This window comes from Narcine bancroftii, chromosome 9 (genome assembly GCF_036971445.1).
Source record: "Narcine bancroftii isolate sNarBan1 chromosome 9, sNarBan1.hap1, whole genome shotgun sequence".
NCBI lineage: Eukaryota > Metazoa > Chordata > Chondrichthyes > Torpediniformes > Narcinidae > Narcine > Narcine bancroftii.
Window position 1 is genome coordinate 93526108 of NC_091477.1, and position 20707 is coordinate 93546814.

At 37.3% G+C, this 20707-nt stretch overlaps 2 protein-coding genes across 6 annotated transcripts in view; both read right to left on the minus strand.

Annotated features, from left to right (window-relative positions):
* The window catches only part of LOC138743031 (transient receptor potential cation channel subfamily V member 6-like), a 30351-nt gene extending 17901 nt beyond the window's left edge, over window positions 1–12450 (minus strand). Inside the window, exons 1-7 of the mRNA XM_069897872.1 lie at window positions 12375–12450; window positions 11687–11774; window positions 10516–10610; window positions 8526–8648; window positions 7188–7328; window positions 4683–4781; window positions 164–336 (exon numbers count right to left, since the gene is read on the minus strand). Coding sequence (XP_069753973.1) covers window positions 164–336; window positions 4683–4781; window positions 7188–7328; window positions 8526–8648; window positions 10516–10610; window positions 11687–11718 — 663 coding nt within the window. The 5' untranslated portion in view covers window positions 11719–11774; window positions 12375–12450. The remainder of the gene's footprint in view (window positions 1–163; window positions 337–4682; window positions 4782–7187; window positions 7329–8525; window positions 8649–10515; window positions 10611–11686; window positions 11775–12374) is intronic.
* Window positions 12451–14949: 2499 nt separating this feature from the next.
* golim4a (golgi integral membrane protein 4a) overlaps window positions 14950–20707 on the minus strand; it is a 78864-nt gene continuing 73106 nt past the window's right edge. For 4 of the 5 annotated variants that reach the window (XM_069896868.1, XM_069896871.1, XM_069896869.1 and 1 more), the window contains one exon: window positions 14950–18448. In XM_069896868.1, coding sequence (XP_069752969.1) covers window positions 18287–18448 — 162 coding nt within the window. In that variant the 3' untranslated portion in view covers window positions 14950–18286. The remainder of the gene's footprint in view (window positions 18449–20707) is intronic. The other variant, XM_069896870.1, reaches the window with a different exon arrangement.

Here is a 20707-nt window from a genome sequence, read left to right on the forward strand (position 1 = left end):
CTTGCTGTGAGCCAATGGAAAGCAAGCTCCACTCAAACCGGAAGTCGGTTCGTCACTACGGGTTGTTCGTAAATCGGGCATTTTCAACCCGGGGACTGTCTGTGTGTATTGCATATAAAATTAAGAATTAATAATATATATTTATTTATATATATTTTTTTACCTCCAATTGCCCCTCAGCTACTGCGAGTTTCAATGGTGTGTAGCCATCATTATTTTCTATTTCTTCAAGACTTGGCTGCTGGTTCTCTATCACAAGGTCTGTGATGAGATCATACATTGTATAAACCTGGGTTTTATACTCTTGCAGAACCAACATGTGAAGAACTGTATTGCCTGTTTAAAATAAATGCAAGTTCCAGTCAAATAAAAACGGTCTGTTTGCTGAAGAAAAACTGATCATTGGTATTTTTCTTACATCTCCTGACAATGTTTTTAAATCTATGCCATCTGGACTTTGACCCCCCCCCTCCCTCCCCCTTCACTCAAAGGAACAATCCTTTATCTACCCAATAAGGAGATGAAAGATTTTGTCCATCTTCATCAGATCTCTCAACCATAGAGAATCTAACTGCATTCCTGGAAAATAATTTTCTGCAGTTTCCAAGAACTGAAAATAAAGACTTTTAAAGGTTGGAAGTTAACAGTGGGCTGTAATGCATCTGTGGAGAGAGGAATAATGTTATTTTTCAGATCAATCCCTAGATCCATATTGTATAATCTTAAGTCAAATTGTATTTTCTATCTGTCATCGCCATCCTACATCTATTGAAATCTATCCTCCTCGTTATTTACCACACTTCCAAAGTTTGTATCAATTATATATTTAGAAATTTTACCCATCCCACCGGTGTCTAGATTATTAGTATACCTAGGGAATACCACTCTCTGTCATCATCTGGCCTGATCATGTTTATAATGGCAATTTGCTTCCTATCCATGAACTAACTTTTTATCCATGCTGCCAATAACCTTTTTATTCCAAGGGCTTCAAGTCTGCTAACCATTCTTTGATAATGGTCCACAAATATCTCCAAACATCTACACATCTTTTACCTTTGTTAACCTTCCTTAATGCCTTACAATATATTTAAAAATGAAGGTTGCCACCAGAACATTGATCAAATAGGCAGGGTAGTCTCAACAATAGGGAGAGTGGTAATTCACCATTTTTTTGTATCCATTATATATATTTTGCTCAAAATTGTTTAAAAAAATAAGGGTCTTAATAGGACCAGCTACCGTTTCTTCAAGGCACAGTTAGAAGCTGAAAAAAAGCCTCCTTTCATGGTGAAGAAGCAGCAGTTGGAATGGTATTGTGCCCAGACACTGAAACCACACAGAACCTTGGTGTAAGCAGAAGGAATGCACAAACTACCCACTCACCTGTCCCATCAAGCAGCTGCTGTCCTAGTTGTGGAGGAGGCTGTGGTTTTCCCCCCAAATTGGCTTCATCAGCCATCTCAGAACTCAAAAACTGAATTGGAATAAAATTATCCGAGAACCCAAGGAACTGCCCAGGAAGAAATAAGGTCTTCTGTTTTAGAAGTGTGCTCAGCAGTGTTATTCCTTATTTTTACAGTAAATCCATTTCATCACTGCATATAATAGCTAAAGTATTGAAATAGTGCATTGCTGCTCCTCGGACGGCTACACTTGCACACTATAAGCAGGCCATTTTCAACCACAGGGAATGCAGTAAAGAACTCATTTGTCACCTGCAATTCATTGCAGGATGCATTTAATCATAAGCAACAACATAACTGGTTGCCTCCTGTCAAGCGGATGGGTGCATAATCAAGACACACATGAAGGTATTCGCACCATCCCTTATATTTTATTAAGATAAGAAAGTGCACAAAATCAATAAGAACACTAACTTCTTCTGAAATATTGTGACATTGAACTGAAAGCAAAATAATATTTCTTGAACTTCCAGGCCAAACATTTTGGCAGTTTCTGCAAAACAGGACGTCAAGCGCTGAAGAGCTGACTCTGAATGGGCAACTAAAGCGGCATCGTCTGCAAAGAGTAGTTCACGGACAAGTTGCTCTTGTATCTTGGTGTGAGCTTGCAGGCACCTCAGATTGAAGAGACTGCCATCCGTGCGGTACCGGATGTAAACAACGTCTTCATTGTTGAGGTCTTTCATGGCTTGTTTCAGCATCATGCTGAAGAAGATAGTAAAGAGGGTTGGTGCGAGGACGCAGCCTTGCTTCACGCCGTTGTCAATGGAGAAGGGTTCGGAGAGCTCATTGCTGTATCTAACCCGACCTTGTTGGTTTTCGTGCACTTGGATAACCATGTTGAGGAACTTGGGGGGGGCATCCAAGGCGCTCTAGTATTTGCCAAAGCCCTTTCCTGCTCACGGTGTCAAAGGCTTTGGTGAGGTCAACAAAGGTGATGTAGAGTCCTTTGTTTTGTTCTCTGCACTTTTCTTGGAGCTGTCTGAGGGCAAAGACCATGTCAGTAGTTCCTCTGTTTGCGCGAAAGCCACACTGTGATTCTGGGAGGACATTTTCGGTGACACTAGGTATTAGTCTATTAAGGAGAATCCTAGCGAAGATTTTGCCTGCAATGGAGAGCAGAGTGATTCCCCTGTAGTTTGAGCAGTCTGATTTCTCGCCTTTGTTTTTGTACAGGGAGATGATGATGGCATCACAAAGGTCCTGAGGCAGCTTTCCTTGGTCCCAGCAGAGCATGAAAAACTCATGCAGTTTGGTATGCAGAGTTTTGCCGCCAGACCTCTGGGGGGATTCCATCCATACCTGCTGCTTTGCCACATTTCAGTTGTTCAATTGCCTTATACAGCCAGCTCCCCACCATGACTACCAGCCCCCCCACATCTCCATCGGGCACACAAAACTCAAAAAGGTCAACCAGTTACCTACCTCACCTGCACCATTTCATCTGATGCAAGGATCGACAAAGAGATAGATAACAGACTCGCCAAGGCAAATAGTGCCTTTGGAAGACTACACAGAGTCTGGAAAAACAATCACCTGAAGAAACACACAAAGATCAGCGTGTAGCCGTTGTCATACCTACGCTCCTGTTCAGCTCCGAATCATGGCATCACCTACGGCTCCTAGAACGCTTCCATCAGCGCTGTCTCCGCTCCATCCTCAACATTCGTTGGAATGACTTCATCACCAACATCGAAGTACTTGAGCTGGCAGAGTCCGCAAGCATCGAATCCACACTGCTGAAGACCCAACTGCGCTGGGTGGGTCACGTCTCCAGAATGGAGGACCATCGCCTTCCCAAGATCCTGTTATATGGCGAGCTCTTCACTGGCACCAAAGAAGAGGTACAAGGACTGCTTAAAGAAACCTCTTGGTGCCTGCCACATTGACCACCGCCAGTGGGCTGATATCACCTCCAACCATGCATCTTGGCGCCTCACAGTTCGGCGGGCTGCAACCTCCTTTGAAGAAGACCGCAGAGCCCACCTCACTGAGAAAAGACAAAGGATGAAAAACCCAACCCCAACCAACCAATTTTCCCTTGCAACCGCTGCAACCGTGCCTGCCTGTCCCGCATCGGACTTGTCAGTCACCAACAAGCCTGCAGCAGACGTGGACATACCCTTCCATAAATCTTCGTCCGCGAAGCGAAGCCAAAGAAGAAAGAAAGAAGAAAAGATTTCTTGAAAAAAGTGCTGGAAATTGGATAAAATAAAATGCCTCATCTCCAACCATCAAAGTTTGCTGACAGGATTCTGCTAAATTCATTGGAACTATCTAATAGTCCAATTGACATGCAGTGCCAATTTGCAGTTAGTTAATCCCAGATACCAGATGAAAATCTGGTGTTTCAGTATTCAGTCATTTCTAAATCTAGCAGTGTTATAAATGTACCTGCCGTTTAAAAATGATCACTATACTTACAATCCAACTTGTCGGTCATGATTGTATATAAGCTTGTTTTATGTAGAATATGATTCTTATGGCAGATGTTCATCACATTACTGGATGTGCATGTCCCACCATTTTAAGAAAATAATGAAATCTGTACTTCAGCTAATCCGAAAAGAGGAGTGTCCAATGAATGCTAAAGCTAATTCAATGTATTTTTAACTAAATTGAATTATTTTACTTCTATTATGGAGAAGTTACCAAGGTTGCCATTTTTTTTAACTGTAAACAAATTAAATAAAACTTTGATGACCCACTTTCAAACTATTGAATATTTAATAGATCAATTAAATATTCAGAAATCCCAGTGATTCAGCATGAGGCACCCCAGGTGATATTTGATGAGCTCACCTTTCATATACATGGAGCCTGGTTCCCACACTCCCTTTGAATTCACTTGGTTCTGCTTATCATTTTCCATTGAAACTTACCTACACTCCCTTTAAACTTACTGGATCCACTGGAAAATGTATGACATGTGTGACATGGGAAGGAAAAAACAAATGAAGGAGCATAAATAGAATAACATCTAATAGTCTGGAATCTATGCTAGTCTGGTACCATCAACATCTGGGCATACCAGATAAAATCAGTTTTGCTATAATTGTTTAAAGCAAAATGAACATATCAAGCCTATTTATTCACTACAGTCACATAATGTTACCACAAAACAGCAAATTTCATGGAAATATTATGTACTTGATAATAATTATGCACAAATCAAAAAATAATTACCTATTGATAGATGGAAAATGAAATACTTACCCAACGAATCCTGTGCATCTAATGGAGCATTGTGCTTAACAAGAGTTCTAACAATCTCTTCACTGCCGATGCATGCAGCAAAAGACAACACATATTCACCTGCAGGTAATAAAAATATGGAGAAAATTGTTATTTTCAATTTAAAAGAAATAGACATCAAAACCAATTCTCGTGTTAAACTGTTCTAATCTTGTTGATGTAACTGTACAACCTTGCTATAACTTACTCATGATATACAATTCCAGTCAACATTTCTTTGCAACGAGTGGAACATTTAATGCGGGTCATTCGCATATCAATCATGGCTCTTGGGAAAACAATGATGAATATCACAGAAGGGTTATTGTTCATAAGTCACATATTTACACTGCAGTTCACAGTTGACAAGCAACTGTTAATCAGCCTTGCACTAAGATCTCATTTTTCAATTTTGAAGTATGAATCATTAAATAATGTCTCGAAGATTAAAAAAATGAAGAGAAATGTAAAATTCAGGCACTTTTAAGCATATTTTGTTGATTTAGATTTCATTCTGCACAAGGTGTAAATCCAAAACAATGAATTTAGAATTTTGATCAGTCCCAATTATCAATCTAATTAATGAGTTACATAATGACTTTGGCAAAAATTAACTGGAGATCACTTCTAAACAAAATATGATAACATTGATGAAACAGACTTACCCTAAAACTATCCTTCAAACCTAAAATTATCTGTAGTTCACTGTTCAAAGAAAACAGTTCAGTATTTCACAGGATCTTGTCTAATGCTACTGTCATTCCCTTTATGTTCCTGATAAATTCTAGTTTACTGAAGAACTCGAATTAAATGGGTAAACATCATGTAACATTTGAGACAATTTATTAACAGACTTTAAAGGTTAAAGGAAACTAGTTACAAACATTTAATTGCATTAGAATTGCAGACTATCATTATAAAACAATTCAGGCTAAAAAATGCTGGAAGCACATAACAGATCAAGAAGCATCAGAAATCAATATTTCACAACATAAGGTGTTGTCAAAGGTGTTTCAGCACAATGCATTAAATTGCAGAGAGGATGATGGAGACAGCTGTTTGTAATAGATGCCAATTGAAGTTGGCAAAGTCATAATTACCAGCAGTTGGAAACAAAAGAAACAGATTGAAAAAGAAAGGTAGAACCATATCTGTGGAAAGAGAAATAAAACAAAATTATATAGCTATTAAATACTATTAAATTTAATAGCAAGTTTCAAGGGCTTCAGGTACCCCAGGAAATATGAGGCCTTCCATCTTGAGTTTATATTGGAACACTGCTGGAAGTCAATCACCGAGGCCAGAAGGGAAGTGAGCTAGAGATGTAAGGTGCTAGGCTACTGGAACATCAGGATCATCCTTTCTGACTTCATGGGGTGTTCCACAAAACAGTTATCAAATCATTTGTTTTCTTGAGTGTACAAGTGTTCTCAAGAGTTGTAATGCAAATAGGTACAATAGTAGTGATTAAGAGGCTTCTAGATACACACCTGAATACACAGAGAATAGATAGATATGCAAGCCACAGCATTTTAGTTTAATTTGAGGTTCATGTTGGGCGCAGACATCGTGGGTTCAGGGGTTGTGACTGTGCCGCACTATTTATGTTTGTTCACTGTATGCAGTTCTGGATGCCCATTAAATCGCAGAAATTGACGAGAATGTTACCGGAACTAGAGGGCTGAGTTATATGGAGAGGATGGTAATCTGGGGCTTTATTCTGTGGAACATAGGAGGGTCAAGGATGGCCTAATGGAGGTAATCAAAAACATGAGGGTTAGATACGGAGAAGGGGCCTAGTTGTTTTTTTCCCCAGAGTAGGAGAAATCAAAACCACTGGGAAAAGATTTAAGGAAAATTTTAAAGTGAATCTGCAGTTGGTGGTGGGAATGTAAAGTGAACTGCCTGAGGAAGTAGTAGAGGCAGGTACAATTACAACATTGAAAAAGACACTCAGATTTGTACTTGAATGGGAAAGGTTTAGAGAGATGTGGATAAGATGCCAATAAGATTAGCTCATATAGGCCACTTGGTTGGCAAGAATGAGTTGCATCGAAGGACATGTTCCATGTTGTATAACTCTATGAAGGGGAGAAAAGATCAATGGAATATAAAAATATGCAAGTCAATTGCTGCTTCACACGAAGGGACTGTTGAGTGGATGGTGGGAAGAGGTAAAGAGACAAATGTTGCATTACTCAGTGCTTTATGGGAAGATGGTGTGAAAGAATGGACTGGATTTCTAAACCCTAGGAACTCTGAGAAGAAAGGGAAAGGGAAGTTAATCTGTTGGCGGAATCCTATGGAGTCTGGATCTACCGTTGATTTATTTATATTTTGGAACAGATTTGGCAACTATACTTTAATGAGGATATGTTGAAACAACCATTGTGTTACTGATACTTAAAGCCTTCATCTCGCAATGTTGCAGAATAGTATTCAATAATCCATGTTACTTGAATTCTCAGTACAGAATTTAAACCTCACCATAGTAACATTGACAATCATCTCCAGGGACAAAACAGCAACCAGTTGCACGTGAATTGACCAGATCAGCACCTCGTTTCAACAATTCATTAACCATTTCCAGATCTTGTTTCAAAACAGCAATATGCAAAGGTGTTTCACCTAAAAGTTAAAAATTCATGTATAAACAGAGTAAGGACACAATAAAAAAAAAATTACAGCATTAGTTAAGTTTTCCACTAAATATACCTGATCTTAAAATCTCCTCCCCTCCATTTTGTGCAGAATTTCAAGAATGATTCTTGTCATTTGGGAAAATAACTCAATCCTGCTCACAGGACTGATCAAAGGTTACTGATGTTAAGTTTTGGATGATGTAGCAGAATACTATGGTTGGTAGATCACTAACTAATTCTCAAATTAAATTCACAGAAATTGGCTTATGTGCGGCCAGGAGATGAATAGCTGCATCCCACTTGAAAAGGTCGCATCCAATCTCAGGAAGGGATACAACACCTTCCAAAAAATATGGCAGCCTTATTAGAGCATAGGGATACCTTACTGTCACCAATATAAGGTTATGATCACTACTAGATATCCAGTAGACCTCTGCAAAGATTTTAACACTGTGGGTATTATCATGTCTCCATGTTTTACTGTACACACTGACAATGGGATGCTCTTTGTCTTCACTCGTTCTCAGTTTAATAGGATTTATAGGGGAGGGGATGGAGGAAAGGGTTCTCCTGATGTTTTGTATTTGGTATGATTGTTGATTGTTAAATATATTTAAAATGATAAATAAAATCTTACAAAAAAGAATACTGTAAAGATTGTCCCAGTTAATGTCCTTGCAGTATCCTAATCTAAGTGAATATCACTAACCCCAGAGTTCAAATAGTACATTAACACTTGAAAATTGAATGCTCTGGGATTCTCATTAGTGGGCGACCATATCCTCGTGGTTTCACATTTTTGTAATTAATCTTTAAATGGTTGAAGATGCCATTTTATTACTTACCGATAATTATTGTTCAGGCTTTCAAATATGCTACTTTGGGCAAATACAGGATAATGGACAGAGTCATAAATTACAAATGTAAACATTGTCAAGATTGGTGTTGGTCACAGTCATCAGTGTGACCATTTAAGTGCACAAAAGTTTAATCACATTCAAGGCAGATGATTTCAGTACAAAGGTGGTTGCAAAATGCTGGCATTAACTTTTATGCGTGATGTTGCCTCAGGTGAAATTTTACAATATTTCCTATTTTCAGTAGTAATGTAAATATACATTTACAAAATTAGGTAGGGTTTCCTCACTGATTATTGTAAACCTATTAGATAATTGGCAATTACCTTTGTACATGTCAGATGTCATTGGTTCATTGATCAGTCCTGGTACCCAATCCAGAATAAATTCTGCAATTTCTTTATTGCCACTGAAGAGTGCTGTATGTAGTATTGTTTCTTCTAAATCTCCTTTAAAAATATTGTTGAATGTTAGTTTCATAGCAACTATAACATCATCTCAATTAAAGCCAAAGATGTTGACATTCTTTGACAGCTTTCTTCTTGTGTCATCTCCATACAGTATTTCATTTCTCTGTTGAATCCACAGCTATACCAAACATGACAACAAATGTTTAACGTAAAAGGTGTAATTGTTTCCACTTTAAATCTTCAATCTGGGAAAGCAATCCATGTTCCAACAACTGCCTGAATAAAGAGATGTTGACAAAGCTACCACTCTAATAAAAATTTCATATTGATGGTTCTCTTGTCAGTAACTACAAACACTCATCTTTCATGTAACCTTTATTAAGCTTGAAAGGACATATGTTGAGTCCTCTTTAATTTTTTGGCATATAGCAATTAAATCAAACTGCACGGTTCTGCCAAGCTATGTTATGTCAATTACTTTTAAAAAGGTATTCTCAAAATATAGATATTAATATCTATTCATCCCCACGCCCCACTTTTATATCCTTGTAAGCTGCATTCCTGAACCACTTCAGTCCATGTGATGAAGAATTTGCAACATGATATTCATTATAGATTTCTGGGATGTTCCCACAATGACAATCACAGAAGGATGTTGAAGTCAGGGTAATGTAAATTGGTGAGAAGCTTAGAGATGGTGTTTGTTTATTCAAAATGCTCTTCAAGATGATGGGGAAAACTGAAGATTTGCTACAGTAAGTCTTGAAGATAGTATGTACTCTAACCATTCTGCACTGAAGATGTTCAGGATTCTATGTGGGTTTCCAGTAAAGCAGACTGCTTTCTCCTGGATGGAGTTAAGTCCCTTCACTTTTGCTGCAGCTTTAATAGGATCGAAGTCACTTGTTATAGAACACCAAGTTGGGTTTATTCAGGATGTTGCTCCTAGGTGATATGGTGACATTACAAGCATTGCATCTCATGGAGTTCTGGTTAGGCTCTTGTGCAAGATGAAAACTTCTTACTAGGAAGGGAGATGCAAAATGTTGATCATTTATACAATTTAGCAGTTATGTCTGAAAACTCTCTGAGGTGTTTGAGATTTGACTGTGGTTTGAAAGTGAATTGGAAAATCTGTACAGGCTTAACCTACACCAATAAAAATGTCATCCCTCTGTAGATCTGCACTAATCCTGTGCTCATCTGAGATTACAAATTTGTTTTCCTCAGCCATCAATTGGAAGCTACAGTTATCATTGATTGACCTCTGTTAATTTAAATGGAATGCAAGCGCCAGGAACAGATTTTTTTTTTTGGAGCAGCAGCTTGGAGAGTTTATTTTATGTTAAGTTTTTCCGTCAGTGACTTCTCACTATTTTCCTCAATATTCCTCAGTATTTTCCTCAAAAATTGCAACCTAGAAGATTGTAACTTTTGAGTACTGAAGATGCATCATCGCAGAGTTTACCCTTGTTTTTCTTTTACTTTTGTTCAGGCTACCAAATGCAAAGATCAAAATTCAGGAGTATTCCATGTTGAATGCAATCCAACTAACCCAATTATTAAATCATTTAAAATGCAATACAAATAAATTAAAGGAATGAAGAAGAGTTTGAGCCATGCAAGATGTATGAAATAATGTGATGGGATGATTTTTACTATATTTACTTATCAGCTGTAATCTAAGTTGAAACTTCAAGCTAAAGTTTCAGAATTGATGCATTTTTCAGGACAGAACTAAACAATTACTCAAGACTCTGTTAACTATATACTTATGCATGAGTCATGAAGCAATAATAGAAAGCCACTGGAAGATCTCTACAGTTTTTTGATCAGTAAATGGTGAGGGAAAGAAAAATTAATGCTAAAAGCCAAGAGAAATGCAATTTCTTTACTGCATAAATACCTCGAACATAAGGGTCAAAATCTTTACTCTTCAATAAAGCTTTCATGCCGTTGATGTCATTTGAGTGAGCAGCCTTAAAAAAGTCATTTTCGGGTCTGTAAAAATTACATTGTTTCATTTATTCAAAAGATAAACCAACATTTTCAAGCTCCTTGCTTTTTTTTTTGGTTAGGTTATGTTGCAAAGCAAAATCCGCACTGTGTCTCTTCTCAAGCTCCATTGAAGTCATTGCTTTAGACTGAGGACCAGCAATATTTTAGACCTTTGATTATGACAGGAGCTCAAATCCCTTGAATATCAAACTTATGCTTAGATTTTCAGTAAGGTTTTTATACCATTTAAATTGGATCGAAGTCACATTGAATATTCAATGCCTCTGTCACATATGAATCATTTTGTTGCTTTGCAAACACCAATTGATGTCCATACTCCCTGAAAGGTATTAGTTCTCATTAATATTGAGCATATACTATCCCTCTTTTTCTTATTAAGGACGAATCAAAATGAAAGTTGCAAATTTACTCAGTGTTTAATGCATCATGAAGAGTCCCTTCCCTTTGAAAGATGATAAAAGCAGGTGACAGTGAGGAACCAATATACATCCTTCGTCATAAATATTTCTGGTTTTCAATCAAAATCAAAAATGGCTTGACCAAAGGCCTCTCTGTTCCTCAGTGGATTAGAATTGTTGGAAATGCCTGGGTTATGAGGAACCAAATTCCTGGTGATATCTACCTTCTGCTGGGAAGCAGGCTTGAATATAGTTCCATTGAGTAAATTTGGATACCTATCTGAGTTCTGAACAAAGGAAAGTATGTCAGCTATGGATCTTACCTAAAGGAAATCAAATATCTGGGTCTACATTGAATGAACAATGTAATAACAATTTTAGATCACTACATTTGTAGTTAGAATTTATCTGGGTCTACATTGAATGAACAATGTAATAACAATTTTAGATCACTACATTTGTAGTTAGAATTTATCTGGGTCTACATTGAATGAACAATGTAATAACAATTTTAGATCACTACATTTGTAGTTAGAATTTTCTAACCTTCTTCCTATGTTCAAAAATAGACAACACTTTTTATAGACTGAAAAATTCTCTTCAAGATGTGCTTTTTTAACTGAATTGTTTTTTAATGCTATTGATATTTAGGTAAGTTACCTGGTCTCGCTCATATCCATTGTGACATGCATGTGGACTTCGTCAAATGCCTTAGGCGATTGAAATTCCAGAGAAACTCTTTAAACCACTGAAAAATCACATACAAGTATGTTTGAGGCTAAAAGAATTATTACCAAATATTTGATTATTCTCATTCTGCAAATGATGCCAACACAAGTTTAAACATGATCCTCCATTGGTGCAAAGTCAGCAAAAAGTTCATTTTTAATGATTTTATTTTGAAATAGATTAACTAACTCATAAAACGATGTTAAATCACGAGGATTGGATGCATCTATTATTTTGAAACCTGTTGTCTACACCCAGATTAATCTTTTTAAAATGTGAACAAGAGTGCTTTGTCTGTTTAATAATTCGACTGATTGAAATGAAGCAAAGTTCAGGAGCTTGATACTAGGAATTCATTACTTTAGAGCAAAATCTAAATATAGCGAATAGAGAAAACTTTTATTTTCTTTTATGTCTTCTCAGAAAATAATGCATGAAAAATACAAATTGTATGCTCTTGCATTCATCTTCTATCTTTAAACATTGGTTGGTCTCCGGCTTCCATCCTCAATTTTTTCCTGCTCAATCTCATTCCATTCACCATCTACTACAAGGGTCAGAAAAATCTTTTATGCCAATAGTTTCCATTTGTTTACTTGGTGTATAAATATGTTCTTACCTTGCTCTCTCATTGATCATTTCCGTAAAAGCTCCAACACCACTGGGCAGGATCAGGTCAGGGACGTTCTGGGCGGCAAATTATAAGCGACAAATTGTTTTGGCAACATGCTGGCCACTTCTTTTCCATGTTTACTCGGTGTTGTGGGAAAGGTGCAGGTTGTTTCAGTAATTAACAGGAAACTGTTCTATCATAATAATTCCCTCACGCTTAAACAGAATCCACAAAGAAGAAATTAATCAGCAAATGAAAATGGAACAATATTTTACCTGTTCTTGTTTAAACTTCATGATCGATCCTCAGATGAATTGGTGCGGGCATGATCACCTACCGTAGGTTGACAAATTAAAAGCTTAAAGTGCTTGACTGATTTTTTTTAAAAACAGCTGCTAAATGCTGAACTAGCAGGAAAGGAGATCTTGCAGCTACATTTATTGACACGTCAGGAATATGCTTAAAACTTCTAGTTTGTGAATTGACTGAGTAACATGAATTAATTTGCTGTTTTATTTTCAAGGATTTTGAGAATCTAATTGTTCTGCTGAGTTCATTGGTAGTGAAAACAGAGCGAAAATATTTTGCTATAGTGAACTCGATGTGGGTGATTTCCAATCTGTTCTTGTGTGGTTGGAGGTGGGGTAGAGGGTTACCTTACTTCTTTAATGGATAACTGAGGCCCAATTTCACTACCCTCGGTAATTTATGAGCTACACAGATCTAGCCATTCTCATGTTAGCATCCATTACAGAATAAAAATATAAGTTCCTCGACAAACTTATCATGAGGATGAGAAAGTAAATGTATCCTTTAGTCATGAAACCATCCTTTCCAACCACAAGAGAGATTAAATGAAGGATGGAAATGTAATGGGAAAAAGTTCAGGCGGTGAGATACATTTTTTCATGGTTAGACATGACAAGGAGTTAACTGTTTACTCTTAAGTTTCAAAGAGAGGTGACTTGACCAAATTCACTAAGATCCAGAGAGCTCTGAAAGAATGAATGTGGAGGGGACATATTCTCTTGTTAGAGAACCTAGATGTAGGAGTCATTTTTAAAAAATAAGGGGTGCCCCATCCAAAACGTAGATGTGGTGATTTTTTTTTCCTCAGGTATTGTGACTCATTGAAAATTAATTTACTGTCATGAAATAAAATTTGCTTGACTGATTTACCATCGGCAGAAATTGCCACGTGTCTCTTACAGTCAGAGAAAAATCAAGAGTGTCACTGAGTGTCCACGGCTTCACCTCCACCACTTCTGCAGCCTCACAGACTTCAGTCCAAACCATCAGCATCCTGAGCTCCAGATCCAAACCTCCGACATGATCAGGAAACCTTCAGCGCCATTGGCACCCTCTTGTATCATATTTCCAAAACCTGCTATCCCTTCAGCCAGTCTCCAACAGACCACAGTCTAATGTGGATCTTCTGACTGCAGTCTCCAGCAGCCTGTTTGGATTCCGCACTTCGAGTCACCAACAGCCCCGCTACCAGTGACACTCTCTTCCTCAAAGAATAGTCAAAGCAGGATGTTTGAATATTTTTATGATACAATTACAGAACTTCTTGATGAACAAAGGAATTGGGGATTGGTGAGAGTTGAGGTTACAATTAAATTAGCATTTATTTAATTGAATGTCACGGAGCCTCAAGGCACTGAGTGACCTGCTCTTGTCCTCACTTCATAAGTATGTGCTTTGACAGTTGTGTTTTTCCATAGGTATTGGTTAAATATTAGCCTTTTATACCAAGTAGGAGAGCTGATCTTCACATCTATTTTCAGTCGTAAAGGACTATCTTCTAATTTACCAGGTGAAAAAAATAGAGTTAAAGGTCACATAGTACTACATTTAGAAGATAGCATACATGGAATTCTTTAACTTTTGTCTACCGTAAGGCAGACAGAGTCACCAGTTTGTACAGCGCCCCTCACAGAAACCTACAGCACTGGTATTCCTCGCAGACTCCCCTCCAAGGACTGACCAGGCCTGAGCCTGCTTTGCATCCAAGATCAGACAATCTCAGGAGTATTCAGGCTATTCCACAGACTTTGCACCTATAACTGCAGTTAAATTACATCAGGTCACAAGGATATGCCATTTGATAATTTAATGAAATCATGGCTAATCCTTTACCTCTGTAGCACTTTCAGGCACTGACCCTGAATCCCTTAATTTGCTGTGTACATGAAAACCTCTGCCTAGCAACTGAACTTTCATCACACACTCTGGAAGCAAATTCCAAAGATCTGCCATTCCCTCAGCAAAGAAAACTTCATATCTTTGTTTTGGATAGCCAAACCCTTATTTTCCCTACAATCCCAAACAGGATTATCTGCAGACACCCTGTCAACTCCTGTAACTTCTTAACATTATTACCATGTCACAAACAAATGATCAGAAAATTGAGCAGTCAGTGCTAATCGCTGACTATGAAGAAAGAATGCCTTTTGTAATTATCAAGGACTATTTTGTTATACAGACATATTTGTCTCATATTATGTAAGAAAATAGACTACACAAGATTAAAAAAAAGTGTTCTCAAGATTTATGCAAATATAAAATATACACATAATACAGATCAGAGGTCAATGACCCAGTTTAATGATGACCAAAATTTTAACATGATCACTTAATTTTCTTTATAAATCTTACCATTTTACCATATACACTTCCATTTTTTTGTTCATCAGCATAAATATTTACAGAATATACACTTTACACTGACATAAAATTCAGGAAGCAGGTGCTCTTATAGGTACCTGGCTACAAGAAAGTTACTGATAACAAAACCTGACAAAAATCTATTTGAAAAGTTCTTGGTATAATTGCACCTAATCCTCCTCCAACCCACTCTTCCCCAAAAAATAAAATATAAAAAGCAACATATGAACATGCACCTATGCCTCAGTTTGGTTTGGTTACACACTAAGATAGACAAATGATTTAGTTACATGATTATCACGCTACATCTACTGTTATTAATAAAAATGAGTTGGAATTATTGAAATAATACAGACATCTACCAAAACTAAATACATAGAAAAAATTATGTTAAATTTTAATTTACAACAGAACAATATCTGCCCTATTGAGCATTTAAAACAAAATAACATCTCAAAAAAATAGCCAGTTTCATTTAATTATTCCAAATGATCATAAATTAGTAAATTTCTTTCACAATTTAAAATTTGTTTGACATAAAAACTGTTCTTGTAAAAAGGGACATCTTATCATTTGGAGCATGAAATTGATGATTCAAAGACATAATAAACACCTTGCAATTTAATAAGATGCAGATTAATCAGCACACATTTTCAAAAGGGAAGGTTATTCTTAAGTAAACTTATTGAATTATATGAAGAAGATTAAATAGTAATATGTTTAATCTTCCAGAGTGTCGTCATTAAGGAAAGGTTGAAGGACATTCGCTTAGAAATGTGTAGGCATTTCCTCAGCCAGAGACTGGTGAATCTGTGGAATTTGTTGCCACAGGCACTTGTGGAGGCCATTTAGCGTATTTAAGACACACATTGATAGGTTCTCAATTAGCCACGGCATCAAAGGTCATGGGGATAAGGCTGGCAGTGGGGCTGTGGGAAAATGGATCAGCTCATGGCAAGGCAGATGATGGGCTGAATAGCCTATTTCTGCTCCTGGGCCTTATACCACACAATGCATTAATGAATGTCAGAATATGTGGATTCAAGGGACAAATGGCTGAAAGAATGTTGCATGGGCTGCAGAACAGGAGTAGGGGTGAAATAATGATGATTATTCAGACTGGAAATAAAGGTACCTGTTAGGATATTACAAAAATCAGTAAATAATTTGAATCTAGTTTCTAAATTTGTGTGTTGCATTGGGGGGGATGTAATTTGTTCAAATGAGGATTGTAGAGACCGTGCGGACTCGAAAGGCCAACATGGCCTGTTTCCACTCCGTAAATGGTTATATGGTTATGGTATGGTAGCAAAATACAAGGCGGCATTAATAAACTTGCTGAATGAGTAATATTGGCAAATAAATTTGAAAACAAGTATTCAGAAGGTCATTAATGCAGGTAAGCATTAGTGATATGATTTGTTAAGTGAAGTCTTTGGACAAATGGAGATCAAATTGGGTGGAAGTGCAAATGAATGTTGATGCACAGATAAAAAAAAAATAACTAAAGTAGAAGCAGGTTAAAAAAGCCAAGAACATATGGGGTCACATGTTGAGGTAATAACAAAAAGGTCACATTAAACTTATCTGTGACCTTGATTATTTCATACTTGGGAGTGGGAGAGTAGGTGGCCTGAACATGTTGTACAGCAGAGACCAAATATTCACTTTCTTCCATCAATGTGAAGCAAGTAAAGGTTTTACAGGGGGGGGGGGCAAAATAATCAGGTGAGTAGATTGGGTGGGTATAGAGGCATCAACAGGAGTAAAAGGAGCATTGCAGGCAGCGAATGATTGGTGGCAAGATAGAAAAGGATGAGGTCATTCAGGTTTGGAGACATATTGCAGATGTTGGGAACTGAGGCAAGATGCCAATTTGCTGGAGGAACTCGCAGGATCAAGCAACTTCAGTGGGGGAAAAAGAGAACTGTTGATGTTTCAGGCTGAAACTCTCCATCAAGATTAAAATATTTGTTGATTCAAGGTACCTTATTAAAACCTCTCAATGTTCATTGAAATCCCATGAGGTAAATCCAATCCTCTAACTTTAGAGAAATTTTACCATGTTGATTTTGAAAGGCATAATTTTACATCTTAATTTTAAGTTTCCAATTTCAATTAATCATGATTATTTGAATATCAGCAACATACTATGTATTGTGAATTACTACATTTCAAGGTTTAGTGTCTTAGATACAATATTTCTATTCTGTTGACTTATAAATGTAACATTGCATTTAACACACACCAATTTATTCCGAAAAATGAAGGTTCAGGGTATCAATAGAACACCCAAAATAATAATTTGCTTTCAATTTATATTTTAGAGCTCTTTTATTTGATTGATTGTCATTTCAATTTAATTAGGTATCAAAATATGTTTTTTTAAATGCAACATACTTTATTTTGCAATGTAAAACATAAACGGTAATTCATTGAGCATAAATAAATATTTTTCTCATGTTTCCTTGTACGTTGATCAATCTTGTTCACTATTCATTGATCAGAATGAATACTAAAAGAATGAATTGGAATATGAATGGAGAAATCACTCACTGCAGAATATGATCCATGTAAAGAATAAGCCTGTATGAAATTCATATTGTACGTCTGCTCATAAAAAGTCATCATCCACTTTACCTTTAACAGGCAATTAAAAATACAATGGCACATATTTTTATTTTCTGTAAAATGTTGAAATTAATGATCATGAACCAATATTTTACATATTTCTAAATTATAAACTTAAATAACTATTGGAAATAATAATTAAGAAGTATAAAAGAATAATTCCCTACCCACTGTGTGCAATGTAGAAGATGTCTCTTCAATTCAACTGTATACAAATTAACATTTGAAATATCAGATAAGGTGAAAATAGGTTTGGATGAAATTTAGAAGATTTCAATCACTGCTTAAGTTACAATTGGTTCTGCTTCAAAATAATCAATCGCTCAAGCTTCACATATGATCCAACTTTTCAATATTTAAAAAAAAGCTTACCATGGACCTCTTGTGAACTATCCTTTCACATTGAAGCATAATTATAAATTATATCTAATCTGAATGTCATGACTTTATAACATTAAAAGGCTTTAATACATTACCTTTAAATATCACCAAACTTAAATTAACCTGAAAGAACACCTTATTTAAATACATTTGCATGAGAGAATATATAACAGATTGATTTGTTCAACTTAAATTGAGTAATGAAACAAAAACAATTTTAGTCAATTATAAAGTTGTCACATTTCTGCCCGCTGATTATTCCTTTCAGCAAATGCTTCCCTGTCCTCTTCTTCCTCCTCTTCTTCATAATTTTCATTCTCTTTCTCCTCTCCCTGGTTGGTATCTTCAGCTATAGGCTCTTCTTCCTGCTCATTCGCCTCCCTTTCCTTTTCATCACCCTGAATTACAGTCAAAGCAAATATGGTAACACTGTGAGAAGAGGTACATATGATATGACACAACTTGAACAAAGGCTTAATAGAGATACATGTGATTTTTTTTATGACTTATAGCACAGATGATGGGAAGTAATTCCACTGTTAAAGTCCTGGATTTATAACTTCTTAATTTTGTAAGCAACATATCCAGAACCTGAATTTATTTATCAGTCAGGACTACATTCAAAGCTATTTTACCCAGACTAGTGACTATGGTGCCTTGGATCTTTCTCCAAATAATTAACTAATGAGTGATTTCCTCATGAAAAAAAATTAAAGAATTTCCTCCAGCTGAGGAATATATAAAATCATGTGGTTTTGTTGTAAAACTGCTCTTGGTTTCAATGGAAATCACAGACTAGAAATCAGATTGCACTGCACTATTTGAGTTCAACACAATTGAAAAACTATTCATTACAGTGTGAAATATAGTAACAACTATTTTTAAATCATTTTGCAGCACTCACTAGTTTGTCTTGGCATCAAATTATGTCCTCCCTTGTGAACACATGGGTAAATTAGAGGTAAATTGGGGGGGGGGGGGGAGGTGATCACCACTGGGCAGTCTCAGTAGAACCATGTCTTTCCACTGCAGTGTTGGAAGTAGGAACTCAAAAATGTAAGGCATTTATTTGCTCCTATCCAAACAACGATCTTGGCCTTCTTCCCCACCCCAAGATTTCTCCACCAACAACTTGATCAAGATCAGTGAGTTAGGAGGGACTCAAAGACTCTGTGCCTCTTAACCCACCTATCTCCCAGTGACCCTCCAGACATTCTAAGCCCCCAGTGGAGGTTCTGATCTCCACTCCTCTGCACCAGTCAGTTACTACCAGAGGTGGAGGTGGATCCAACTATAATGTTTAAAAGGCATTTATACAGGTAACTGAATAGGAACTGTTGAGAGGGATATGGGCCAAATGTTGGCAAAGGTTGACAGAATGGTCATCATAGATAAGTTGGGCTAAACAGCCTGTTTCCATGCTATAAGACTCTGTATCACACTCAAAAGGTAAATGAAAATCAAAACCACTGCAACTACCATAAACCTGAAAAGGGAAGAGAGTCAATATTTCAAGTCAATCACTTTTCTGATGTTTCTTGCACTAAAAGTCCTGTCTGACCTGCTTTAAATTTCTTCTTTTACACCAAAATAAATCACCTGAGACTACAGTAGAGCACATATTCTATTGTGGGCTATAAAACAAAACTGGGCAGAATAGCAGGTAATAGCACACCCCTTCCCAACAAGCTCGAAACATTCTGTGCTTACTTAAAGCAGGAGGCCAATGAACCAGTAGCCCACACCACATCCACCTGCAGCCATGGTTACTGCTGCAGACATCAGATTGGCTTTCTTGGGAGTGAACTCACAGAGCAGCTGGCCCATATCCTGAGAGCCTGCACAGACCAACTGGCTGGAATCTTCAACCCCTTCCTGCTACAAGAAGAATTGCCGCCTGCTTTAACAGGGTCACGATCATCCCAGTGCTGAAGAAAAACATAACAACGGGACTAAATGACTCCTGCTCAGAGGCTCCGACATCCACCATCATGAAGTGATTCGAGAGGCTGGTGATGGCTCACATCAACTCCACCCCCCCAGCCAGTCTTGATTCATTTCAATTCACCTACCACTATAACTGGTCCATGGCAGACACATCTCCCTGGCCCTACATCAGCCCTGGAAAATCTGGATAATAGATCACTTCTGTTCATTGCTACGACATCAGAGAGCTAAATAAACTCATCCCCATCCTATGAGACCTTGGCCTCAGCATCCCCCTCTACAACTGGATCCACAACTTTCTGTCTTGCAGACTTCAATCAGTGATGATTGGTAACAAGTTCACCAATATAGAAGGTAGATAAAAAGAAATCTGGCTTGATTCCAAGATAACATCTTCCTTAATGTGAACAACTCTAGAGAATGGTCACAGACTTCCAGAAGATGGGCGGAGCTCACTCCCTGATCTGCAACAACAGTGCTGAGGTGGAGATAGTAGACAGATTTAAGTACCAAGGAGTAAAATTTCCTATGATCTGTCTTGGCTTGACCACCAACACAATGGCCAAGAAAGAGGACCACCACCTCTCCTGCAGAAGCCTGAAGAACTTCAGAATGTCACCTGCTTCCCTCAACTACTTCAACAGATTTACCTTTGCAAGTGCCCCATCAGGGCACATCACCTTGTGGTATGGGAACTGCTCCATTCTAGT